Genomic DNA, 27771 nt, shown 5'->3' with positions numbered 1-27771 from the left:
GAAAGCTGGCCATGCTTGACTGGTGTTCCACACACCTAGGCCGAACTAGCTTTCCCAGGAGCAGGATATTTTCTAGATCACCTTGCAAAGTTTACTTTTTTCTAACACCCTCTCAAGGCAATCCAGCAATTCTGGAATATGTTTTCCCACTGATGTAAATGTGTTAAACCGAAAATGGTTTAATTGTGCCTTTGTGATAAAGACAAGAGGTATCCATTTTTTTAGGTTAATTTTGAAATGAATGAAATATTAATTTTCAGTTTCTATTTTCTGTTTATTTGTTTATCCTGGTGGAAGGTATGTTATAGAATTTGGGGGGCGGTGGGGTAGCCTAGTGGTTAAAGCGTTGGCTCATCACCCCGAAGACCCAGGTTCGAATCCCCACATGGGTACAATGTGTGAAGCCCATTTCTGGTGTCCCCCTCCGTGATGTTGCTGGAATATTGCTAAAAGCGGCGTAAAACCAAACTCAGTCAGTCAGTTATAGAATTTGGGACTAACCTCAGGAAGATAGGTGTTTCAATACCTGACAGTCTTTGGTGAGGAGTATTATCAAGGCGGTAACGTTATTTGTGGGCTGTGTCTTTACAGGTGATATGTTCATTGTTTAATTCAAGGTCAGAAATGTTTAGCAAATCCGCCCCGGTTTGCAAGTTTAAGTGGCCGTGGTTTAATTAGAGCCTTGCACGAGACAGGCTTTTGATGGGCTTATTTACGCTGCAGTAAAGTACGAAATCTGAGACAAAATTAGACATTGGGGTTTAACACACAATTTTTACCGTTGTCATTCTATTGTTAGGAATGATTTATTGGACAGCCAGATGTAGGGGTAATTCACAACTCAAATAGTCAATGTGTTTTGTAGTTTTTTATGTTTCAGGAATGTGAACAACTTTTTAAAAAGCAATTCGGGGTTCCTGTTGGGCATAATTTGTGGAAACAATTTAATTTATTCAATCTTGACTCACATATCTGGCCAGTAACTAAACAACTTGTTGTTTTAATATTCAGAAATATTTTTAGGCTGCAGTTACCAATATCACAGCTTTCTTAGGGACCGTTTCCTAATTTATGGCTTGGGGGGTGATGATGATTCTAATTAGGGAAGGGTCACCCATTTTGTTCTGGGGAGAAAGGGGGTCAGCAATTTTGTATTTTGTACATGAAAATATTTAAAAATTATGCTTATAAGAATTTGGGGGGAGGGGGCATGGCATTGATTTTGTACATGGGGGAGGGGAGGATCACTTACTTTATACATAAAGTAAACTTTAGGGGAGTCATTCACATTGTACATGCTTCTCCATAAAAATCATCAGCACCCCCGCCACCCATAAATTTTCAACTGTCCCTTATGATGATGTATTCATTAACAAGGAAGCCAGGCAAACTAGTTGTTGAAATAATGATCCAAACATCAGGTAATAATTAGTTTATTATTTGAGCAGTTATCAACACCACTTTGGAATGATAGTGGGAACTGCTCTTGATCTTCGTCACCATGAAGATCATTTTGAGGAAACTAAATAGGGATTTTTGGTGGTCACACTAGCTCTCTAGTTTCTACTTCTGTCCACTGAATACTTTAGACATTTGGGAATAAATTCAGATTGAAAATACTGAAACTTGAGTTTTCAACAGCAAATAACGTAAATCTGCAATTTGAAAAAAAATGTTACAACACAAAGGCTCAATTTGACATTTTACTGAAATGTTAAACCAACAATTTGGAGAGGGTGTTTGTGTTGAGATGTTGGCAGGGCCTTGTTGGTAATTGGTGGTTACGAATATGTGTAGCGACAGGATTTACTGGCCTGTCTATTGTAAATCCAAGCTTCGCAGAAAATAGAGTCTCGCAGTCGAATATTGGAATGCACATCTTTGCTCCCAGTCTGTCATTACAACCACAATATTCCGCTTTTTATCTTTTTGTCCTCCATAAATTAGTAAGCTTCATGACTGCTCTTGCCAGCAAATTTATCAAATAAGAGTGATGGAGGCAACTTTTTGTTGGTCTGTGATGCCCGATTATGATGTGAAAATGTGCATCTTACAACAGCACGCTGCAAGGAATTGTGGGAATTATGGGTGTTGTTACGGGTGCAAGGTTTCAGTGTCATTTTTCACTGAAATTTATCTTCTCATTTTAATTTGACAGTTCTTAGGTCACAGTGTTCAAAAACATCTATTTCCTGAGACTTTAAAGTCGGTGTGCGTCATTGTTCTGACGCCCTACAGAGTTCTAAGAAAGGATTTTTATTTAGTTTCTGAAAACTCCTTTGTTGTTGAAAGGGATGTCATGAATTCTTCATGTGGTTTAATGGTTCATATGATAAACCTAGGGCAATGTCTGAAAACTGGTGTCTGAACTATTTGATCACAAAAATAGAAGTTAATAAAATATTATATTATTTTTATTGGTTGGAAGGAAATCTTTAAAAGGACAACTCATGCTCAAATTGACATGACAGTCTGTTTATATGGTGGTTTTGAAAGAGATGGTCACACACACCTTTTTATTTATCTTATTGTCTAAATTTTTAACATACCCGATTATTTAAATAATAAGTGTCTGAAAACTGGTGTCTGAAACAATAAATCAACCAAACAACTAAATCTTTAAAAAGCTAAAAGCTAAAGTTTACACGAATTAACAGAATTTGTGTCTTTTAATATTGCATGTAAAATATTAAAATTGTCAGTTTACAAATTTTACATGTAAAAATTATAATCAGTTTGAGTAAAGCCATATTGAAGTCCTTAAACACAACATGAGTGTACCATTATTTCTGGTCTTGGATATATGCGATTCTGTCTTAACAGTACAATACATGTTACTTGGCATGCTGAAAAATATACCAACCAAACAACTAGAAACTTCCAAATTAACGTAAGATGTTTTAACTTCATAGTAATGCTTTCACACAAACAATTCACTCTGGAGAAAACTGTCGCTTCATAGTGATGCTGTAATTCAACTTTTGGCTAATACACTCACTGCAAAATCGGAACAATCAGCGCGATCCCACGTAAAATACAGTATTCACGTTCATCTTGATAAAGTGGTTTCGAGGTGACCCACCTTTGTACAGGTATGGGATCAGGACATTCTCAAATTGTAAGCAGTTGTTAGGGTAGTCCTATTTTTTGTGTTTGATTTATAGAAATGGTGGAAATAGACTCAATGATAGAGGAATATTCTCTGTATAAGGATTGTCGAGGATTAGAATGACAGCAGGGAAACATTTCTTCGCACAATTCACTATTCTGCCACCGAGCTCAGATGTAGAATTCATCATTCGGCCAGCCTACCTCTGTGTATTGTGTATGAAAAACTACTGCCAGTGCTGGGGCAATGTTATTTCATTTTCTCTTTGAGGCCGACCCTTGTGACCTCAGGTACTGTTCCTTTCATGGAGGACAACTACTTTTATGTCAGCCCAACTGAAAGCACTTCATTTGAAAAGTTTTTGTCAAAATGTGTTCAGGTGGAAGGAAGAAATGGATATTCTTCACTTTGACACCGTTCATACATCTGTATTATATTTGATTTTGAGGGAATGTTTCAGTGTTTGGTGTTAAGATTGTAAGATTTAGAGTTGGAGATGCAGCGTTCATCCAAAGTTTCTGGCATAATTTACATTAAGATGTACAATATTGCGTCTCCTCTACCGTGCGGTGTTTTTTAGGGCAGTTTTTACTGTATATTACCATAGGTAAGCCGACCCAATAGATAAGCCAAGCCCCTAACTTGACCCTTAAAATCAGTAGCGATTATTGTAGATGCCAAAATATATTTGTCTCTCACCATTGGAAAAAAATGGATTCTACTTGTTCAATTGACAAAGATTATTATTTTTTAAGATTACCTCCGTGAGTTAGTGAGTGAATGAATGAGTTAAGTTTTACTCCGCTTTTAGCAATATTCCAGCAATATTACGGTGGGGGACACCAGAAATAGGCTTTTTACCTTGTACCCATGTGGGGAATCGAACCCAGGTCTTCAGCGTGACAAGCAAACACTTTAACCACTGGGTTACCCCACCCTCATTTTAGGTTAATATCCAATACTGGAAATTTTTTCCTTATCCTGACTCATGCTCTTTTGCTTGTCTTCTTCTTCTTGCGAACATAGTGGAACACTTGTATCTCCTTAATTGAAGCTCCTTCAATGTAAAATCACTAATTGGTACTCACCACGAGTTGCCTCCCTTGCCCTTTTGGCGGGAACAGGTGTAAGCCACCCTCTGGCCTCATGCTTCACTCTCTCCTTCTTAGCCCAGTGAGCAGGATGTGAGGCGCCTGTGTCTCCTTACACACTATATCCTTTGGTTTTCTTAGTTTATTACCTCTTATAGGTTACTATAGAGGTATAGCTAGTATCCTTCATTAATTTGCATTGATATTTAATCATTATTTCTACTGTTTATTCCGTGAGTTAAGTGATTGTTCAGCTAGTATTTACGTTGATGAAAATCTGTACTATTTTTGCAATTTCGTTTTCAATTGCTGACCATGTATTATGCCCTAGTTGTGCTTTCGCCTTGTGCGTTTGATACGTTGCAGTTACTGCATTAATCTATCAATTCTGCTTTTCATAAATATCTTTGCGTGGTGAGGCGTACCGCGAATAGGTCCGCGCAAAACAAGGGTTAGACATGGCCGATACATCGGATTCCCCTTCCAGTCAGCTGCTGTCGATAGACCCCTCCCGTCTGGTGTTTACGCAAGAGACTCCGTCGGAAGATGGGGCGTGGGATGCAGTCCGCCAACACTAAGAAGCGTCCTGCCTCCCCAGGCGTCCGTCATCGCCAGATAAAGTCAAGAGGGCCGCGGCGTCTTCCCAGCGCAGACCCGGACCCCAGGGCAGCGTCGACATCTAAGGGGAAGTCTGAAATTCGTCAAGAACTTTCTCAGCGAGATTGTTCCAGCCGCCCGAACTGGGCCTCTCGATGATCAGCCGATCATCATCCCTGGCGTCACGCCACAAGAAGCGACCGGTGACAGCTACAGTGACATCAGCAGAGATCGCCATGCAGCCTGATGCCTCTACACTGATGTCAGGCGACTTCCCTGAGGGTCAGCAGCTGTCATCGCCAGAGAGGGCACCGACTACTTAAATCGCCAGACCATCCCAGGCGAGCTGTTGCGGCAGATCATGACCATGATGGAGGCCACTACAGTCGGGGAAGCAGCCAGCCCAGGGCCGAGCAGCATGCAGCGATACCCCCAGAGGCACCCCAGTCAGCGTAGCAGCCACGGCGAAGCAGCCGAGAAGGAAGTCACAGACCACCTCAGCGAAGGGCGCAGATGTACAGTCGTCGCGAAGGCCTTCCGCGAGGCGGGAGAGATCGTCATCATCCTCGGCCTCGTCCTCAGATGCAGACTCAGACCACCAGGCGTCCGGAAACCGTCCGCGGAAGTCAAAGGCGCCGCTCCCCAGGTCGGGCGCAGAGGAAGCTGCTGCGAAGGCCGTCACACAGATCGTCATCGTCCAGAAGGGCGTCGAGGGACTATTCAAGAGCTTCCGCGAAGCCGTCAACATTCTCCTCGCAGATCTAGGTCTTCCCATAGGCGCCAGATCACCTAGAGCGATCTCCACGCCCGTTCACCGCGCCCGATCTCCGCGTTACATCACCTGCGCGGGTCATCACACAAATTCGGCACACAGGTCTACACTCAGGTCTCCCGAGTGTCACCCGACATAGAGATAGCAGCCCAGAGGTCACCATCAGAAGAGCATCAACCTCTCATCTCCGATGCTGGTACAGAAGATGATGGAGGCATCATCTTCTCAGGCGCTGAGATAAGATATTGGATGGTAAACAACCTAGATTTATCTTCACCGTCCAAGAGTGGCAACTCAAGCGCCAGACATACCTGATGAAGGAAGGCGATGCAGGCGCCATCACCTTACCTCCGATCGACCCGATTGCTGCGGTGCCACATAATCTAGATACAGCCTTCATTAAAGCTCACGAAGTGCAGACTCCACATCTGCCGAACTTTCCGCTAAGAAGTTCTCCGCGCAACATGGACCCCTTCCTGAAGGCACAAGACATCGATGAAAACTACAAGCTGATCAGCGATGTTAAGAACAAGAACTACAAGATTGGCGATGCATGAAGCTGGTGCAGATAGAAAACATGGCGAGGCGCATGTTCTTTGGCCTAAATAGATCTAGAGCGATCAATGAGACACTTATCACCAGATTTAAGTATCGACCTCTGAAGATGATAGGATGATCTACTCGGCCCTACTGATGCAAAGAAGGACCAGCAGTTCCTTACAGATCATCTCACATCTGTCTCAGCAGCACTGACCTTAGCTCGTCGTCAAGGCCTCCTAAGCTTCCTGCAGCTGGGGTGAGAACTTTACAGCTCCACTCTATACAGCCCGTGGTCATCCCCAAACATCTTTGGCGGAGGAATAGACAAAGTCTCCAAGGAAGTCACTAAGGACTCCAGAGAAGTCCTTATGATCAAGTCGATGGACCGCGCTAGCAAGCGTCATCAGGCAGACTTCACAAAGATACTCAGGGAGATCTAAGTTCTGGGACTACAGAAAGCGGGGATAGGAAGATAGCCAGCGCCAGGAAAAGATTCTTTTAAATTAAGCCCATATGGCAACTATAGAGGAGGGTCAGGAAGAGGCAGGACACCCAGAGGTTCCGCAACTATAAGCGCTGAAAGACAGGTTGGAGCGACTGGAGTCTTCCACCCCAGCCGTTCCAGTACAACCGTCACAAGTGGGTGGGCGCCTCCAACTACACTGGGAGAACTGGGGAATGTTAAAGACCCTTATGTCTCCAACATTCTTCAACAGTTTAAGTATCCCACTACAGGCCGCGCCTCGGCTGACAGTCAACCCTTACAAGTTAGACTTACAGGCACAACAACTACCAAAGTTAAGAGAGGCGGTTACATCACTCATAACCAAGCAGGCCATAGAAGTACTAGATCAAGTAGACATCGAACCAGGCTTCTACTCCCCAGTTTTCCTAGTACCCAAGAAAAACTCCAAGGAGAAATACAGACTCATTTACAACATGAGCTTTTTCAGCAGGAATTATCTCATAAAACCACCAAAGTTTAGCATGATACACCTTCCTCAGTTCACGGCAGTTGATTAAGCCCCATGGATTACATGGCCAGTATAGATCTGCAAGGCGGCTTATCTACATATCCGATACATCCCGAATCCAGGAAATATCTAAGATTTACACTAGGCGGGCTACATTACCAATGGAAAGTACTCCCATTAGGCATATCATCAGCCCCTGGCTATTCCGAGGATAGCGAAACCTATTGTCACCTATCTACATCGTCTAGGGCTCGCGCAGTCGTTTCTACCTCGACGACCGGGATACAAGTAGATCAAGATCCACAGCATCTCAAACTACAGTTAAACTACATCATAAAGCTACTAACACAGCTAGGATGGTTAGTAAACTTACTCAAGTCGGACCTAGTACCATCGCCAAGATCTGCAGTTCCTAGGCATTCGATTTATCCGCGAATCACAACCGTATCGTCGTACCAGAAGACCGTTGGCTCAAGATCCAACAGACCATTCCGTCAGCTCTACTCTCTCCGTTACCACTCGACAATGGCAGGCGTGTTGGGTCTCCTCACATCAGCCCAAGACATGACAGTCTCAGGCAGATTACAGTTCGCCCATTACAGGTCTTCATCAATGCACATCTCGGCGACCTACAACCATTCAGTCTACGAAGCGTCTCAGACCTCATCTACTATGGTGGACCAGGAGGTCGAATGTTTCGCGAAGGTATTTGTTTAGAAGAGCAGGAATTCAAAACCCATCTATATGTAGGCGGCGTGGCTCCAAGGTTGGGGAGCTCATCTAAGCCAACGGGGCTGGCATCAGGGTTATGGAATCAGCAAGAAAGCAAGCTCCATATAAACATGTTAGAGATGAAAGCTGTAATCAGCGCCATACTTCATTGGAGCAACATTCTACAGAATCGCGCTTAATGATTCATACCGACAACTTCGACAGTGGCGTTCTATGTGAACAAACAAGGTTCAACAAGATCACTGAACCTATTGACTTTAAGCTTTCAACTGTTAGATCTAATACCGCGATCTAAACCTACATGTCAGAGCATGTCACATTCCCGACCAAGAATGTACTAGCAGGCGCTCTCTCTCGGCCCACATCAACCGTCACCGACAGAATGGATGCTCAATACAGAAATATTTGCACAGATAATCAAGCAAATAGGGCCCGCTAGTAGATCTATTAAGCATAACCGCTTCAACAATCAGCTACCGACATTACGTGTCACCAGTCCCAGACCCACAAGCATGGGCAGCGGGCGGCTCTAAGCATATCCTGGGAAGGCCTCAATGCGTCTGCAGCGTTTCCGCCGCCAGCAATAATACCTCAAGTGTTACAGAAAATCAGACAAACACAGAGCCTCCAACTCACTTTGGTGGCCCTACTGGCCGGCCAGAGCGTGGTTTCCCATTCTAATTCAAGAAATCGGTCAACCAACACTAGAGCTACCCAAAGCTCAAATCTATTAATACATCCACACACCAAACAGGTGCGGAAGCCAGAAGTATTCCAACTTCGCGTTATGGACTGTATTAAAATGTGTTTAAACAAGAGGGTATTCTACCAGAGTGACAAAAGCGGTCCGCGCTTGCCTACGCTATTCTACCGCGTGGCAATGCGGCGACAAGTGGCACAGTTTTGAGAATTACGCGGTAAATAAAGGGATTTACAGCAAGAGATGCTACTCATCCACAAGTGGCAGATTATTTGTGTTACTACGGCAAAACAAACATTTAAAAGGCTCGACATTGTCAACATATCTTGCAGCTTAGTTCTGTCATTACCATGAGAGCGGGTGTTAGATTAACAAGAACTCCAGAGTTACTGGCCTTACTCACGGGCTTTCGATTGGAGGACCAAAGCGGAAGTTCCACGCCCAGCTTGGGATCTGAATATAGTGTTGCAACACCTCACAAGTGAGGCTTATGAACCGCTGGAATCGACAAACTTTGAGCTTCTCTCACAGAAAAGCGGCTTTTCCTGTTATCTCTAGCCACAGCAGCCAGGATGTCGGAAATTCACGCACTAGATTATGAGAGGATACAGTTTGATGACAATCAAAACACAGCACACCTGGGATTAAGATGGGATTTCATCGCCAAAATCAACTACCAGGTCAACCAGACAGGTTATTTCATATCCCTGCATTATCCTCCATTCTCGGATCTCAAGATACACTGGACTTATCTCTATGCCCAGTCAGAGCTCTCAAAATCTATTTCTGACGTTCCAAAACAAAGTGAAGATTTCTCAAGCGATTATTCATTCCCTTGTCGGCAACAACTCAGACAGAAGTCTCTCGTACCACCATATCTATATGGATAAGAACTGTCATGCCAGCCTACAAGGCAGCAGGACTGGACCCTCCAACAGCATCAAATCCCCATGAAATCAGGGCGTTAGCTTCCACTCTCGCCTTACCGCGGTAACTGTTCTTTGAATACAATTATGGAAGGATGCTTTTGGAAATCTAACATGGTGTTTGCTAATCACTACCTGAGAGATATCACCACCGAGGGCGTCTCAGGCATTCACCATTTAGGTCCCTTGGTCCTCGCACAGCAGTTGACAGTCCCTAAATAGCGTTAACCGTAGTCTTCACGAGATTAATATGCATAATTGTTACATGCATTATCTGGCTTATAACTCTCACGGAGTTCTAGCAGTATGTATATATGTTCAGTGGTATAGCTTCTCTATCAGAATTAAACTTTGATATTGTTGTTTATAATATCTCAGTATATCATAATGTAAATACCCCAGTATGGCATTATAACCTATGGCTTATAATAGAGGAATTATCCTAAGTCTATGCCTTTATGAAGTTCCCGTAGGGGTTATTACAGTTAAATCTATATAAATCACTAATTCTATAAATCCAAAGTATTCTGTTTTGCCCACCTCCGTTTCCGTAGGATTCTACAAGCAAAAGAGCATGAGTCAGGATAAGGAAAAATATGTAATTTTTTGAGTAAAATTGATATTTTATACTTATCCTGACTCATGAGTAACCCCCATCCTCCCACATAACACTTTGGATTTCCCTGTAAATTCAAGTGTTGGGCTCGCAAAAATCAGGAGAGAGTGAAGCATGAGGCCAGAGGGTGGCGACACCTGTTCCGCCAAAGGGCAAGGGGAGGCAACTTCGTGGTGAGTACCAATTAGTGATTTTACATTGAAGGGAGCTTCAATTAAGGAGATACAAGTGTTCCACTATGTTAGCAAGAAGAAGAAGACAAGCAAAAGAGCATGAGTCAGGATAAGTATAAAATATCAATTTTACTCAAAAATTACATTTTGGGAGAAATATTATGGTTTGTATCATTGCAAATTTTTCTAACATTTTCCTGCTGACATATCCAATTGGGATAAATGTTCAATAGCAGTTTTGTTGCTTTTCTTGTAGAATCTGTAACAGCAAAGGCACAGAGGCAGGTGATAACAGTAAACGCTGGTGAGAGGGCGGAACTACGATGTAATGTGACCGGTCGACCCGAGCCCAAGGTCATGTGGTACTACAACGCGGAGCCAGTCCCCAAAACAACAGGCATCAGTAATGGAGGTAGGCACCAACTTCCAGGCAAGTCATCACCATGGTGATTGACTGAAGGAATTGGCATTCATTGTCCAATATCAGTTTAGTGAGCCAAAACGTGTATTCGAAGGTCAAGATGGCAGTGAGAATGGAGAGAATCTTGTTTTATATTACCATGCTGGGACGGACTTGTTATGTAGGATGTATAGATGGGTAACTCAAAATGGCCGGGGGATGGTCTGTTTCCAGGTTTTGGTATCGCAGTTGTGACAGACAAATTTGTTGGTTTCCAATTTAAAACAATAGCTTAAGCCAGAAATATGTACGTGAAAGAATTTAGTGCAACCTGCGGTGGCTGAGTGGGCTAGATGGCTGACTTTTATGTGCTGGCGATTATATGTTTGCGTGACTCTGAGATTGTTGGTTCGAATCCCAAACGTGGTTAAAGCTTTGACTCATCACGCCAAAGACCCGGGCTCAATTTCCCACAAGGGTACAATGTGTGAAGCCCATTTCTGGTATCCCCTGTCTTGGTATTGCTTGAATTTTGCTAAAAGCAGCATAAAACTATACTCACTCACTCTCTTCTTGCAGCCATGGTACTTGTGATCACCAAGGTGGTGCCATCTCGTGCTGGGTTCTACCAATGCCAGGCCTTGAACAACGCTTCCTCGGCCAGTGCCACCATGAAACTGGAGGTCAAGGGTCAAGGTCTTGACCCAACAGGTAACACAGGTATGTCAGGAAGTCACTCTGTTATTTAACCTGCACACATTTGTTGAAAGAATCTAACCTGCATTTAATCACACCTGCTAGTGTGTAACATGCTTGTGGGCCCTAATGGTTTCCTTGAACGAGAGGCTTATTACATGTCGCTGCTAATGGAGCTTTGCCAGTATGATTGACATTTGGGAAAGTTTAATGCGCTGACCATTTTTGTAATTTTTGTACTAAAATGCACTGTGGACAGGACTTGTAATGCTTTAGAACCTGCATTAATCCTGATAAAGAATTCTCTTAGTTGGTTGACCAGTGTATGAAATAAGGCCCGACCGACCGACCGAGATGTGTTAGATTTCAGACGGACGGTCTAGATTTACAGCTAGCCAGCCCGATGGTCTGGTAAAAATTTAGATGTTGTATACATCTGAGTCATATCTTGGTGTCTGGTCTGGTTAAATCCATTTTGGACTGGTAACATTTTGAAGTTGCCAGCCCTGATGTCTGGCTGGGGTCTGGGCTTATTTCATACACTGGGTTGACATGTACAACTATTTAGCTTGCTGTCTTTTATATGTTGTAATAATTTTAATATTGACTGATGCTCATAAACCACTCACTCACTCTCCCATGCACACACCCACTCACTCACTCATGCACACACACACACACACTCTCACTCACCCACCCACCCACCCACCCACTCACTCATGCATGCACACACTCACACACTCACTCACTCACCCACCCACTCACTCATGCACACGCACACACACACACCCACTCACTCACTCACTCACACATTTTCTCCAGCTTCTGTCTCTCTGTCTGACTAACTCTCCACTGGTCTGTTGCCTGTGTCTTGTAAAATGCCTTTGGGTCTAGTAAGCTTTGCTCGTAAGTCCACACACGACCACCAGATTTAATGGTGTCAAGGGACAAGTTGCGGATAGTTCACCTTAACGTCTGGCTGAATGTTGTGTCTGCTGTATTTGTGTTTTACATTTTCTGTTTTACTTAGCTGTAACTCTCAGCCAATCCCAGCTGACTCACACCATAGCTGCCCACCTGCCCTACTTCACACTATGGCCGACTAACATGACCGTGAGGCGAGACATGACAGTGGCTATTCCCTGTCTCAGTGCTCGTGCTGACCAAGTCCACTGGTTTAAGGATGGCCAGAGACTTAGTCCAGCTCGTGGCCATCTTGACATTGCACCCAGCGGGTCACTGCAGCTGTTCCGGGTCAGATCCGAGGATTCCGGAAAGTATTCCTGTATTGCCAAGAACGAAAATGGGACGGCATCGGCACACTGTTATTTAACTGTGTTGGGTTTGTTCTTCTCCATGACTTGTCAGCTTGGGTTGCAATAGAGAACTAGTCGTTTGCTGTGGATAGTCAGATGTCATCTGGCTTGCAATAGAGAACTAGTCATTTGCTGTGGATAGTCAGACGTCATCTGGCTTGCAATAGAGAACTAGTCGTTTGCTGTGGATAGTCAGATGTCATCTGGCTTGCAATAGAGAACTAGTCGTTTGCTGTGGATAGTCAGATGTCATCTGGCTTGCAATAGAGAACTAGTCGTTTGCTGTGGATAGTCAGATGTCATCTGGCTTGCAATAGAGAACTAGTCGTTTGCTGTGGATAGTCAGATGTCATCTGGCTTGCAATAGAGAACTAGTCGTTTGCTGTGGATAGTCAGACGTCATCTGGCTTGCAATAGAGAACTAGTCGTTTGCTGTGGATAGTCAGACGTTATCTGGGTTGCAATAGAGAACTAGTCGTTTGCTGTGGAAGGTCAGATTTCTTAAGGACTGAAGAATCCGAAAAACTTATATTTTCATCTAATCCAGAACTTTAAACAACAAATATATTCCTTTTGGAAAAGATTTGATGGATACAAAAACACATGTGTATGAAATGCCCTTTGTTTTCTGGGTTGTTGTGGGTTTTTTTGGTCTTCTTTGATTTATTACTTCAGTTTTGTATATAATCTTGTAGATGGCTGTTTAGTCTCCAGGATCCTTATTCTTGGAGCGTTAAGCAGCCCTAAAATCTTTAACTTTTGTAGTAACCAATGTGTTAAGAATGGGCTTAAGTTCTTAACTTTTGGCTTGTAGCTTGGGCTTAAGAAGTTTTTCCTTAACAAATTATTTAACTTGTTTGATGCATGACAGCAATATGCCATATTATGAAATGCATGTGAGTCGCAGCTTGTTGTGTTTGTATTGGATCATTGTCATTGAAGAGGTAGTTTTGTGGTGTATCACTTGTAATCCTTGCTGCTGTTTTCTTTTGCAACTTTTATTAAACTTTTAAAATTGGTTGGTTTGTTGTTGTTTAACGCCGCACTCAATATTCCAGCTATATGGCGGCTGTCTGTAAATAGTCGAGTTTGAACCAGACAATCCAGTGATCAACAACATGAGCATTGATCTATGGAATTGTGTCAACCAAGTCAGCGAGTCTGAGCACCCGATCCCACTAGTCACCTCTTACGACAAGCATGGGTTACTGAAGACCAATTCTAACATGAATCTTCACAGGACAAACTTGTCAAGACTAAAATTATTTACTTTATTTTCAGATGAGACAACTATTGGTGTGACCGAGAGTGACCAGGCAGGGACAAATGAGACCACGTCGGAGAACTTGAAGGTCAACGGAGACGTCAAAACCCCAAAACGAAAAAGGCCAAATAAAAATGGTGGTCGTAAAAACAGGAGGAAGGGGAAGAAAAATAAGAGAAAGAGGAAGAAAAAGAAGAAGAAGAAGGGCAAAGGTGAATGTCATTAACAGATGTTTGAAAAGGTTGGACAGACCATGGTGTCATCCCACAGATGACACCATGGCAGGGGCGGTGGGGTAGCCTAGTGGTTAAAGCTTTCCCTGTCAGGCTGAAAACCATGCAGTTTGAGTTTAAACAGTTACTGGCAAACAAGGACAAGTTGAGCACCAACCTGACAATTGACCCGTATTAGCATGTATGAGTGCCGCCCACTGGCGCATGCAATTGTTAGCGAAGGGGCCCCAGGTTGTCCGCGATCAAGTGTAGTGTGATGGGTGAAGCAAGGCGCAAGGTGTGTGCAGCTAGGCGCAGAATCAATTTCATCTTCATGCAATGCACATGCTCTAGCCTACATCTGCTCTACCTTTCACAAACCAGTGGGTTTACTTCTCACAAACGCATTCTTTGCGCCGGTCCAACTTATCCTTGTTTGCCAGTAGTAGGTAAATTTGGCAGCGATCAGTAGTCAGTTTGGGACTAAACAGTAAGTAAATTTGGCAACGATCTTATGTTCCAACTCAACTGGAGGGGTGACCAAAGTATTGCCCATGCTTCCCATTAATTTTGACACACTGACACGAAGAGCAATCCATATTTGCAGGATAAAGCTATTTTAGGATGTAACCCTGCAGGGAATGCAGGAAAATGTATTCAATTCTTGGCTTAAAATTTCAACTGCATATAATCTTTCTTTGATGTGATTGCCCTGTATAGATTGGGATTGTGCTTGTTATGACGACTGCTGGATTGTCTGTTCCCGACTTCTATTAACAAGCCACTTTCATCCAGCATCTACAATAAACAGGCAAAAGTTGATTTAAACACTAAGTTACTATGTTGTCTTTTCAGCCAAACTGGTCCCCCCTTCTCGGCCACATGTTGACCAACTGTCCGACACCTCGGTCAAGCTGAACTGGACAGTGCCACAGAATGATGGCCTCCCGATCGTGTTTTTCCGCGTGCAGTACAAGGAGGTTGCCCCTAACAAGGCCAGCTGGCACACCGACGACCGCGACATTGACAAGGACACCACCATGTATGAAGTGTCAAATCTCAAACCAGGTACGCACTTCTAAAACAAACACTCACTTTTTGGTCTTCCAAACAACCAGCAACTAATGGTTGGTTGGTTGGTTTGGTGTTTAACTCCGCACTCAGCAATATTCCAGCTATATGGAGGCGGTCTGTAAATAATCAAGTCTGGACTAAGCAATCCAGTGATCGACATCATGAACATCAATCTAAGCAATTGGGATACGATGACATGTGTCAACCATGTCACCGAACCTGACCACCCAATCCCGTTAGTCGCCTCTTATGATAACCATGGGTTACTGAAGACCAATTCTAAACCGGATCTTCACGAATCAAGCAATTAATTATTTACGTTTGTTTGACTTGGAATAAATGTGCATTTTTGAATTATGGGAAGTTAATCGATTCCATGTAGATTTGCACTGTTTTTGGTGTTATCGGCAAAAGTTTAACTGAAGCATTATGATTGTTTTCCAGGAGGAATTTACAAGTTTCGTATCGCGGCTGTGTATTCTAATAATGACAACGAGGTCGGCCAGAACTCTCACCGCTTCTTCATGAAGGTTGCTACTGCTGGCAAGGCCCATCCTCCGGTAGACAGACCCACCATTGTGGAAGCCATGCCACTCCACAACAAGGAACATGGGAAGGATGTCTTTGGTATTGGCATTAAGTGGCAGGTGAGTCTCCAAGCTCCTCAGGGGTAGCCTAGTGGCTAAAGCGTTGGCTCGTCACGCCGAAGACCCGGGTTCGAATCCCCACATGGGTACAATGTGTGAAGCCCATTTCTGGTGTCCCTGCCGTGATGTTGCTGGAATATTGCTAAAAGCGGCGTAAAACCAAACTCAGTCATTCCAAGCTCCTCACAGCAACAGACCCTTCAACAAACTCTCTACACTGTTGGGGGCCTAGGGGAAACCTAATGGTTAAAGAGTCCGGTCATCACGCTGAAGACCCGGGTTTGATTCCCCACATTTGTACAATTGTGAAGCCCATTTCTGGTGTTCCCACCATGATATTGTTGGAATATTGCTAAAGCGGAATAAAACCATACTCACTCACTCTACATTATTGCTCCCCACAGTGACAGGCAGGCACAACCATGCATGGAGTTAACTTAAAACTGACTGATTGTAAATAACATTTCTTTCTTTTAATAAATCTCAAAATACCGTTTCGAAATGATGGATAATTTTATGATTTAATTCTATATAATTCAAAGAAACGTCTTTGTGATACAAAGTCACCTATATGTGAACAGGTATGAAAATGTCACAATTTAATGTTCATTGTTTTTAATGGCATCTTACAAATGCACTTTAGTGGGGTTGTCTGTTAGCGTTCATTTTAAGCCTCATGCCAAAGTTTGGGTAACAATTCCAGAACAAAAGTGCACTGAATCAGTAGGAATCCTGGCTTGTTAAAGAGACAATGTTGACAACATTATTGCTATGTGTACACAACAATTGTCTATCCAGTGTAACCCATCAGACCAAGCTACGAGGTAATCCCTCTGCCAGGTGTGTTATCAGCAGGTGTTGATTAGTAAGACCACAGGTAATTAACAGGTCAGCATCTTTGTCTGACAGCTCGTTAGACACAGGTGTACACAACTATAGCAGCAGCTGATGGGTTTGTGTTGATAAAATAAGTCATCAGGTCTTAGATTCTCTCGAAAGTAACTGCAGGGTTGTTTGAGGGTGCTCCATGCATGGTCAGGTCAGTCGCTCCATTCTATAGTGAACAACATTAGAAAAAACGCACCACCCATATAATACGAAATATCCCGTCACTTTCGGTCTGATAGTTTCCTTTACTTCATTTCAGTAAAACTAAACTCACTCACTTGCTTTCATACAAAGCTGATGTGTTCAATATGACTCACCTACTGTTGCATGAGTTCTCACTCGGTTGGGGCGATTGGGGTAGCCTAGTGGTTAAAGCGTTGGCTCATCAGCCAAGACCCGGTTAGAATCCCCACATGGGTACAATGTGTAAAGCCCATTTCTGGTGTCCCCGCGGTGATGTTGCTGGAATATTGCTAAAAGCAGCGTGAAAACCAAACTCAGTCAGTCAGTCAGTCTCACTCGGTCTGATAGTAAATAAATATTTTATAGTTTCCTTTACTTCATTTCAGTATATCCTGACAGAATCCTCGCCAATTGAGGGCTTCTTCATCTTCTACAAACCCTACGACTCAAAAGATCAATGGAAGAAAATCACAATCCTTGAAACCAAAGTTCGTGGACATGTGTTGGGCTATCTCAAGCCAGATACCGAATACAGTATTCGCATGCTATGTTTCAACTCAGCCGGGAACAGCGACAGTAGCAATACTGTTGTAAAGAGAACTTTGGGTAGGTTGTGGTGTGGTCATTGGTGGTTCTTTAGAAAGTGGAAGAGACTATGACATCTTGATTCATGACATCGTATTTGTTTACCACAGACTACCAATATCATTCCAGTCTGTGTAGGGGTATATGTTTTGTTGCATGTTTCATGATATTTTTTTTTTCGGGTTAGAATATTGATCTTCAGCCACCCATGCTTATCGTAAGAGGCGACTAACGGGATCGGGTGGTCAGGCTCGCTGACTTGGTTGACACATGTCATAGGTTCCCAATTGCGTAGATCGATGTTCATGCTGTTGATCACTGGATTGTCTGGTCCAGACTCGATTATTTACAGACCGCCGCTATATAGCTGGAATATTGCTGAGTGTGGCGTAAAACTCAACTCACTCACTCATATATTTTTATGAAATTTAATTATTTTAGATGTGACATTCGAATAATGATAATGATACATGTTTGAATTTCTTTCAGTTTCTTCCGTTTTTCTCTCTTTGAACAACGGGGAAAGTTCTATGAATATACAACTTATTTATCGTAATGCAAGTGATGTTTCAATGAACCTGCTAACATTGTTATCATCACTTGCTTGATAACAGTGTTAGCAGCCACACTGAAACTTGCTTACATTATGAAAAGGAAGTATATATTCATATGTAACATATGTTATATTTGGGATTACACTTTCTTAGTAAAGTACCAAATTCTAGTACTTTTCCCCGCCAGTTTGAGCCCCATCTCAGGATTCGAACTCACACCCTCAGAGTCAGGCACCTAATCGCCAGCACACAAAATCAGCCGCCTAACCCGCTTTGTGTGCTGGCGATTATGTGACTGATTCTGAGGGTATGAGTTCGAATCCCGGATGGGGCTCAACTCAAAAAGTACTAGAATTTGTACTTTACTAAGAAAGTGTAATCCCAAATATAACATATGTTACATTTGACCACTTTCTAAATGGCATTGTGTAATCATATATATTCATAGAACGTTCCCCGTTGGTCATCATACAGACCTCCTAATGCCACTCTCACTTTGCATTGAATTTGGTTCTTGAATTGATGTTTGAAGAGAACTTTTCACACATAATATCTGTTTTCAGCGCGCTGACCAAACCCCCAAAAGTATTCCCGTTTGAGCCAGTCACTGACAAGGTCGATACAGTAGACATGCCGTCCCCAGACAAGCCTCGGGTCGAAGAGCCACGCAACCCCACCCAGAGGGGGGATGGTATCGCCACAGATAAGACCAGCACCCAGTCCAGCAGTGAGACTCTCTACATGGTGCTGGGAATTGTCCTTGGTGTCATGTTGTTGCTGTTGTTTGTGTTCATCGTCATGTGCTGGTGGAAACAACGACAACAACGTCGTATGATGGGTAGGTCATGAATCAGATTGTACCATAGTGTACCATATACATAATTGTTCCTATTCGGGCTAGAATTGGTCTTCAGGAACCCATGCTTGTCGTAACAGGAGACTAACAAGATCAGGTGGTCATTCTCATTGACTTGGTTGACACATGTCATCGTATCTCAATTGCGTAGATCGATGCTCATGCTGTTGATCACTGGATTGTCTGGTCCAGACCGATTATTTACAGACTGCCGCCATATAGCTGGAATATTGCTGAGTGTGGCGTTAAACAACAAACCAACCCAACATAATGGCAACATTGTAATATCGATGAAGTGCCAGCTCAGATTGTATAGTGTTACTGTACATGATGCCAATATAAATTTTATGTTGACAGGACATATTTTGCTTCTAACTGCAATATTTTAGTGTGAATTAATGGTCAGGTAAGTCTGAATATATAGTGGTAACTTTGCAGTGTGGATTAATGGTCATCTAAGGTTGTATACATAATGTATACATAGTATCTTCGATTCCGTTGCAGCCATGAATGGGATGATCCACTCCAAGTACCAGGACCAAGCCCAAAGAATCTACAGCGAGTCAATGAGGAAGAAATACATGAATGGTTACCCACTCAACGGCCTCAATGGACTGGTTGCTAACGGACACGGTCCCCATGGCAACAGTAACCATAACAACAAGATGAACATCAACGTGAACCCGATATCTGAAGTGGAATGTCAAATGATTAACTCCCAGGCTGGGAAAGGAGGTGTACCTGTAAGTAGCCAACAAAAACGAAAATGATCAAAGTGTTTTCTGAACCTAGAACATTGAACCTAGAACATTGATCCTTATTTGAAATTGACCAAACTTCAATGTCTTTGCAGAGCTCAATTTAGTGCTTTGTTACTTGCACTGGTGCAACCCAGTATTACAAAGTGCAACCTAGTTATGAGTCTAACTTGCACACGGTGCAAGTCAATTTTTGAGAAATAAATCAGTGATGAATCTAACATTATAAGCATAAATATGTCAGCTCATTTTTCTTCTAAACTTTGAATAGCTATGGCACCAAAACATTGCTATTCATAGACACGTCTCGGCTATGACAGTTCTTGAAAACAGATATCAGCTGTGTCTCTGTGTTGCTATGGTTTCATGGGTACTACATCACGGAAATATTTTTATATGCACTGAAACTTCTGGCGTTTTAAACACACTATGTTGCAACTGGAATTTGGCTGGTGCAACTAGGTCTTTATCGTAGGTTGCACCTGGTGCAAGTACGTTAACTTCTCTGAAATCGAACCCTGCTTTGGCCCCAACCCTGTGATAGTCAGAACCCTCCGGGGTACCCATTACACAGCAGTTACTTGGACTTGGCAATTTGTTTGTTATCCTTGCAGAATCACAACCTTGTGCCGAACGGGTCCATACCTCACTACAGTGGCCCCCACAGCACCAGCGACAACAACTTCAACAGCATCAACACTGCTAAAAGCATTGATGATATTCCCCCAGGTTAGTTACCATGACAACGTGTTTGTTTGCTGCTTCTGGAATACCAAGATTATCATGACTTATGATCCCACATTGCTGTCGATTGTCATAGCTGATATCTCTTTGTGGAAGAGCCGTGAAGGTCCTGGTTAGAATTGATCTTCAGTAACCCATGCTTGTTGTAAGAGACGACTAATGGGATCGGGTGGTCAGGCTTGCTGACTTGGTTGACACATGTTATTGTATCCCATTTGCGTAGATTGATGCTCATGCTGTTGATCACTGGATTGTATGGTCCAGATTTGATTATTTACAAACTGCCACCATATAGCTGGAATATTGCTGAGTGCAGCGTTAAACAACACACCAACCAACTTTGTGGAGATGTAAGGGAGACAACTCTTGTTATCCTAGGCTATGAGAAAGAGAGATATAGATAGATTCTTGACACATTCTCTTCTAGGGGTGGGTATTGCAGAGAATTTTCATATTGCGATATATTGCGATGCGGAAGCATATATTGCGATATGTATTGCAATATATTGCAAGGATTATTCTTTTAACAAAAACTACTTATAATCGAGTTAATGCTTGATTATAAAGCAAAAACACAACAAAATCACTATGATTGATTAACCTTTTATAAAAACTTTTAATCATGACAAAATAAAAATGTAAGTAAACATTTGGCACTAATGAAACAGGGAAAAGAACAATTCAAAAAACGATAATATCCGAAGATTTCCGAGTGTTACAAAGTTTTCCGAATGCATGTCAAAATACCGGTTTTCGATCAGCGTATTGCAATACGTATCGTTTTCATGTCTGAACCGGTAAATACCGGTAAACCGGTTATATTGCACAGCCCTATTCTCTTTCAAATTCTAAGGAGAGAGAGGGAGGGGGAAGGAAGGAAGAGATATTGTTATTAACATGCATTTTTCTGTACATAGATCAACCTTTGTTGGACCAAAATGGCGGCACAAGAAACGGAGAAAAACAGCTTCATGATCCTGCTGTGTTGTACCGACTAGGTCAAAGGTCAAGTTCTTTGCAACATGTGCAACCCCAAGGTCATGGACATTCGTCCAATGAAGCAGACATGTCTGGTGCGGAGACAAGTAGTCAAAAATCTCCCAGAATGCATGTGCCAGGCGGAGTCGAGTGTTTCCACCCAAATGATAGACAGCTTCGAACTTTTGATGGTGGGACAAGCCCCAATATATTCAGTGCCAGAAACACTATGGACTGTCTGTCGCCGAGCGACCATATTTCAGGGAATCATGGGAAGCATAAACGGCGCGTCGCAAGAGGCCGCACAGCCGTGAACACACAACAAAGGATCAAGCTACAAATACAGACTTGAGTAGCAACGGTGAGATGAACACTTGTCTAACGGATGATTGAATGGCTGATCGTATGTAGTGTAGCAACAGTCTATATCGTTTGAACTTTAAACAGCAAGCTCTCACACATCCTTCTATAACTGTCTCAAAACTTTCCTGTTTCAACAAGCATATGATATGTCATTTCTCTCCCTTGTTCAGCACCATTTTCCAGCTCAAAGTTGGAAAATAGGCGGTATACAAATGAATTATTATTATTATTATTAGTTGCATTTTTAGCTAAACAGATGCTTGCCTAAAACTGAAAATTTTGTGAGTTGGGTTTGTTGTATAATTATGTTTGAGGTATAATTATATGATGATGATGATGATGATGATGATGATGGTAGTGGTGGTGGTGGTGGTGATCTTGGTTGCACAGCCATGGGATTCATAGATAGCATATTAGCTCTAAGAATAAATTGGACAGCTTTTCTGCCAGACGAGTAAATTACTCGCTTGATTGTATGTTGTATAGTTTTGTTCTTCTCTAAGCAGATGCTTGCCTAAAACTCAAAATTGTGCGAGCTGGGTTGTATAATTCATATTTGGAGGAGGAGGAGGAGAATGACCCAGTCAAAGTTGGGTCCCAAGACCTCATGCTTGTCTCATCAATGTGTTTAAAACGATCTGTCTATACTGATATGTATTTTTTGTTCATTTCAGAGGGAACGATAGAGTTCACAACGTTTAACAAGTCCCCATCGCTTTCGTCTGACAAGTCTCAGTCTTTCACGAACTGTGCCACACAATGTACAGACTACTCTCATATGAATGGGGCACTCTGACAAAAGGAAGTGCGCGAGGGTTGAGATTATAACGAGAAATTCAAGCACAGTGATATGAACTGAATATAGCTGTTTGTACATATAAATTATCTGAACAGGGGCATGGCAGGCTCAAGTCTCGTTCAAGGAGATTTGACGTGGAACATTCGGATTGGGACGAATGTCCAGATCTTGTAACCAACAAGAGATATTTTCAATGGATGAAATTGGTGCAAAACTGCTGAGATTCGAAATGGATATTTATCATGGAGTGTTGCCATGGAAACTGTGGAGCCATTTTCAAAATGAGGCTGTGAAGAGAAATGGCAGAATGTGACAGGCTTTGATGGTGGAGAAGACACTCTTTGTGAAGGAAAGTCTGTGTGCATTTGGGCTTGCTTAATGCACTGTATTATACGAACGATTGAACCTAGCCGTTTTATATTCAGGGACCGACATGCTAAAAACTGTCACGCAAGAAGTATTGAAAGAACATTACAGCGTTTCAAGTATTTTTGGCAGCTTTTGCAAACAGATGAAGGACTGTTAAAGGCTGGACGGATAAATCATGCTCTGGAAGTGCATTAGAGGCTGAACGGATAAAGTGTGCTGACACAGCCTGTTGTTGGTGTTGTTGAAAGACGGTATTTACCGACGCTGCAGAAGCAGCTAGTAGCCACCTCAGTCACGAAAAGATATATTCACACACTTTCAGATTTTTTTTGAACGTTGTTTCAAAAAAAAGATTTGCTCAACTTAGGGTAACTGTATAGCATCTAGAAGGCAAAACGAGAAGATATGTTAAATTATGACTTTTATGTACTTACTGTATATAAGGGTTCCTCAGTATTAAGCCTATATTTTTGTTGTTTCATAAGAAATAGAGTCTTATGTAAATTGTGTTGAATTTGTGGGCATACTACCTTACACCTTTACTTGTGACGTTTGAAGAGTTTGAAATCAATGCCTGACCAGAATATATGGGACATTTTGTATATTTTCTACAAAATAGGGCACTTTTTTTACAGGTCATGCTTGTGTCTGCTTTTTTAGGCAACTGCCACTTCATTTATCAAATTAACGATCCTGGAAGTAACAAATACTCATGTTGCCATAATATCACAATTATAGTATTTTCAAGTTGTGAAAAATAACTTAATGTTTCAACAGAACTTTGTTTGGTTTTAAGGGGAATTTGGCCGTACTATACTTTTTTTTAGAAATTGACACTGCAGAGGATTTTAGGAGTGATTCTAGCGTCACAGATTTCATTTCCATCTTTTATAAAAAAAACACATGGTGTACAATATTGTGTAAATCTGATGATCAGTATTACAGCTCCTATAACCTTGGATGAAGAACATCTGGTTCCGACACCCAGAAACTGCTTGTCTGACCTACATCAGGCCATTCGACCACGCTTGTTAAATTGTCTGCTCAGAAATTAATTGAATTGTCTTAATGCTAATCAAGGTATACGATTTTAATGGTTGTGGAGTTCAGTGAACACGTATCTCAGGGTTGTTAACAGATGATTTTCCTGTCACAATGAATTTCAAACTCTTCAAATTCCTGTAATTTAATGATGAATGTAACAAGCAGTACTTGAAAACAGACTTGAAAAAAATATTTTGTGTCAATTAGAAGTATTGAAAATGCTAATTTGAAGAAATAGTTTGTTGGAAAGTAGTACTAAGTATTTGAGTTTGTTCAGTGCGATAAGGTCAACTGGTGTTACACTTAGTTCTAAGTTACACAATTGAGGGGTAAGGTTACACCAAGCAAGTTCGTAGACTTCCTGGGTAGGTATGTCATACAGGTGCGTGATATGGAGGGATTGTATGAGTGAGTGAGTGGTCATACGTGGTATAAATGTTTATAACTGGTTACGTTTTAGTGTAACTGGCACGTTACAGTAATATGGAAACACATCTGACAACAGTCACATAGGAATATTTTACACTTAAGTGTAATTGGTTCAATTCTGATGTAATGTTAGCAAATTACCCTTAAGTGTAACAGACTTGTATTTGTGTTAAACATGTGTACTTTGTTATGAAGTTACACTTAAGTGTAATTGTGTATACATGGTGTGACCAAACTGTAGTGTGTATTTTTACATGGTCGAGTATGAATGAAGTGTTAAATGGGTGTTGCCACCAGCAAGTGTTGTGTTAAGAGCGAGTGCAAGGTGTTAAAGTATTATTAACACATGGGTGATATAAAGTGTAACAGTACACGAACATCGAAACAAATGAGTGTGGTGCAGATGAAAGTTGGAAGCAGGACGTTGGTTTTAGGATTTTAGAAGAAATAATATTCTCAAATATATATTTCATGTTTTACGAGGTAATCTATGTGGAAATTAAATTTCCCCTGCTTGCATTTTTCACCGTCAAGACAAGCGTTTGTTAAGCCATCGATCATTGGCTAATGTTGACAATACTCAGCACAGTTGCATTATGGGTAGGGTACCAGTGTCGCACAATAAGTAAAGATAAAATTGAGAAAATACAATATGTTGATTTATTAGATGCATTTTGAAGGTAAATGTTTTTCTTTAAAAAAGCAGCCGTGCTGTTTTTTTAAATCTTTATACCAATTATAGTTCTGTGCCACAAAATACCTCAGATTTCTTTTTGCAGATTTGTTTGCAATAGCGTAAGGTACAACATGGGATGTGTCCTGTTTTGAAATGCTTCAAAATGCAATATGGGATGTGTCCTGTTTTGAAATGCTTCAAAATGCAATATTGGATGTGTCCTGTTTTGTTCTGGCAATACATTCTACTGTTTGGCCTGCAGATGGTTGAGCCCATCTGACTATTCTGGTGAAGGGCATTTTGAAGATTGGACACATCTCAACCATCTACATCCAATATCAGTCTGGGCCATTCCACGGGTTGGGATATGTCCTGTTTTCAACCTGGCAGATTTCAAGACATTGTGGGACATTGGTGCCCAGGCTTCCCAATGTGATATTATCTTCTACTGCAATACTTGGCACGGCAGCCGCGCATTTCACATACCAAGTTTCATAGATCCACAAAACATTAGAGAGCTATTAATGAGATGACACACCTGATGCAGCTGCACTAGAAGCAGCTGTTCAGATCAAACGAAAAAAAAGTCTTCTAAGCATTTACCGCCTTATAAAAGGGAGAGAACTCTTCCAAAGTATTCCATAAACTGCACTTCCAACATTGATGTATCAATAGCTTGGTCTTGCTGGAGTGTTCAAGCCTCTCTTCTCTCCAAAAAAGCTCATCTTTCTTAATAGATGTGAACGTCTTTTTAAATGTTTTTACATAGAAGGATCATCAGTTTTGATTCAGTGAGAATTTCTGGTTACTGTTATAAATAGAAAAATTAAAATTATTATTTTCATTTGCTCTTTGCTCTAAATACATAAAAGTAAATTATGTTACTTTTCAAACGCAGGTTGTGTCAAGTGTGAGTGTTGAGAAGAATTATCAAACAGGTTTTCACTCATTAGCGTCTGTAACATGTCTATGATATTAGGAAACTATGCAATTTCAAACATAGCAATCTCGTTATATATTATCTATTTCGCCTACACCTAGTATGCAAAATAAGCCATTTTGTATTTTGAAAACTACTTAAGTAATTTTGTGGATGCACCTCTTGCCATTGTGAGAAATTGTCTGTGAGTGGGACTGTCTTCAAATTCGAAAATCAAACAGTTGGATCAAAGTAAATTTGAAAATCAAACAGTTGGTTCAAATTTGAAAATCAAACAGTTGGTCTAAAGTAAATTTAAAAAACCAAACAGTTGGTCTAAAGTAAATTTAAAAAACCAAACAGTTGGTCTAAAGTAAATTTAAAAAACCAAACAGTTGGTCTGAAGTAAATTTGAAAACCAAACCGTTGGTCTAAAGTAAATTTGAAAACCAAACAGTTGGTTCACAGTAAATTTGAAAACGGTTGAAAGTAAATGTGAAAATCCAATAAGAAAAACTAGAATCTCCAACTTTTGTAAGTGGGTATGTGTAACTGCCAGATGAATATATCAAGTACTTAGGCAAGTGTATGTGTTATGTTTAATGAAAGCCAAGACATGTAAGTGTAAATGTTATTCAGATTTGAAAACAGTGCCCCATAGTAGAAGTCAAACCCATCATTGAAATCAGGGTCCAGGGATTGTGGGCAATCCTCCGTCTTCCTCAGTCACATGACTGTCAGGTGATATGCTTTCTTATGTGATCACATGACTGTCATGTGACACTCTGTCTTATTGTGGTCACCATTGTGTAAATACTCGTCAATAAATGTATAATAAATGAAATTAACTATGTGTATCTCTTGTGTTGTCCAGTTACAGGTGATTTCATCACCTGGATAAAAGTGAGTGAGTGAGTTTAGTTTTACCCGGCACTCAGCAGTGTTCCAGCAATATGGCAGCATTTCTAAATGGCATTGTGTAGTAAGTAATCGAGTCTGGACCAGACAATCCAGTGATCAACAACATGAGCATCGATCTACGCAATTGGGATACGATGACATGTGTCAACCAAGTCAGCGACCTGATCCCACGATCCCCAACAAGCATGGGTTACTGAAGATCAATTGTAACTCAGATCTTCACAGTTATGTGGATGAAAGAGTGAGTGAGTTTAGTTTTACGCCGCACTCAGCAATATTCCAGCTACTTGGCGGCGTTCTGTAAATAATTGAGTCTGGACCAGACAATCCAGTGATCAACAGCATGGGCATCAATCTGCGCAATTGGGATTCGATGACATGTGTCAACCAAGCAAGCGAGCTTGACCACCTGATCCCGTTAGTCGCCGTAAGTCGCCTCTTAGGACAAGCATGGGTTACTGAAGGTTCATTCTAACCGGGACCTACAGGGGTCCTGGATGAAAGAGTTATGTTATGAATACACAATGTTATTTAGAAAGTGTTCAAATGTAACACAAGTTACATTTGGGATTACACTTTCTCAGTGAAGTACGGAATTTAGTACTTGCTGAGAAAGTGTAATCACAAATATAAAGTGTCGCATTTGATCACTTTCTAAATGGCATTGTGTAGTCATAGTGTTCCCGCTGTGGGAGCCGTGTCAATTTACACTTATCAGAGGGGTACACAAAGTCCGTGGTCTAGACCTGCGGCCGTATTTATCAAACAACTTAAGTCATTAAGAAAACTTATGTCAGTTAAAAAACTTAGTTTTCTCGTTTTTTTCGACTTAAGTTATGTGGTAAACGTTAAGTCATATTTATCAA

At 41.6% G+C, this 27771-nt stretch overlaps 1 protein-coding gene across 1 annotated transcript in view; it reads left to right on the top strand.

Annotated features, from left to right (window-relative positions):
• The window catches only part of LOC124289971 (cell adhesion molecule-related/down-regulated by oncogenes-like), a 35015-nt gene extending 8178 nt beyond the window's left edge, over positions 1-26837 (top strand). The window contains exons 3-14 of the mRNA XM_046726636.1: positions 3648-3654; positions 10485-10642; positions 11210-11350; positions 13924-14118; positions 14974-15186; positions 15637-15839; positions 17297-17516; positions 18615-18887; positions 19410-19648; positions 20278-20392; positions 21325-21746; positions 22423-26837. Coding sequence (XP_046582592.1) covers positions 3648-3654; positions 10485-10642; positions 11210-11350; positions 13924-14118; positions 14974-15186; positions 15637-15839; positions 17297-17516; positions 18615-18887; positions 19410-19648; positions 20278-20392; positions 21325-21737 — 2177 coding nt within the window. The 3' untranslated portion in view covers positions 21738-21746; positions 22423-26837. The remainder of the gene's footprint in view (positions 1-3647; positions 3655-10484; positions 10643-11209; positions 11351-13923; positions 14119-14973; positions 15187-15636; positions 15840-17296; positions 17517-18614; positions 18888-19409; positions 19649-20277; positions 20393-21324; positions 21747-22422) is intronic.
• The last annotated feature ends 934 nt before the right edge of the window (positions 26838-27771 follow it).

The sequence above is a fragment of the Haliotis rubra genome, unplaced genomic scaffold, assembly GCF_003918875.1.
Source record: "Haliotis rubra isolate DU_JTF1 unplaced genomic scaffold, ASM391887v1 Scf453, whole genome shotgun sequence".
NCBI classification, from domain to species: domain Eukaryota; kingdom Metazoa; phylum Mollusca; class Gastropoda; order Lepetellida; family Haliotidae; genus Haliotis; species Haliotis rubra.
This window is presented reverse-complemented; position numbering and strand designations above follow the sequence as displayed.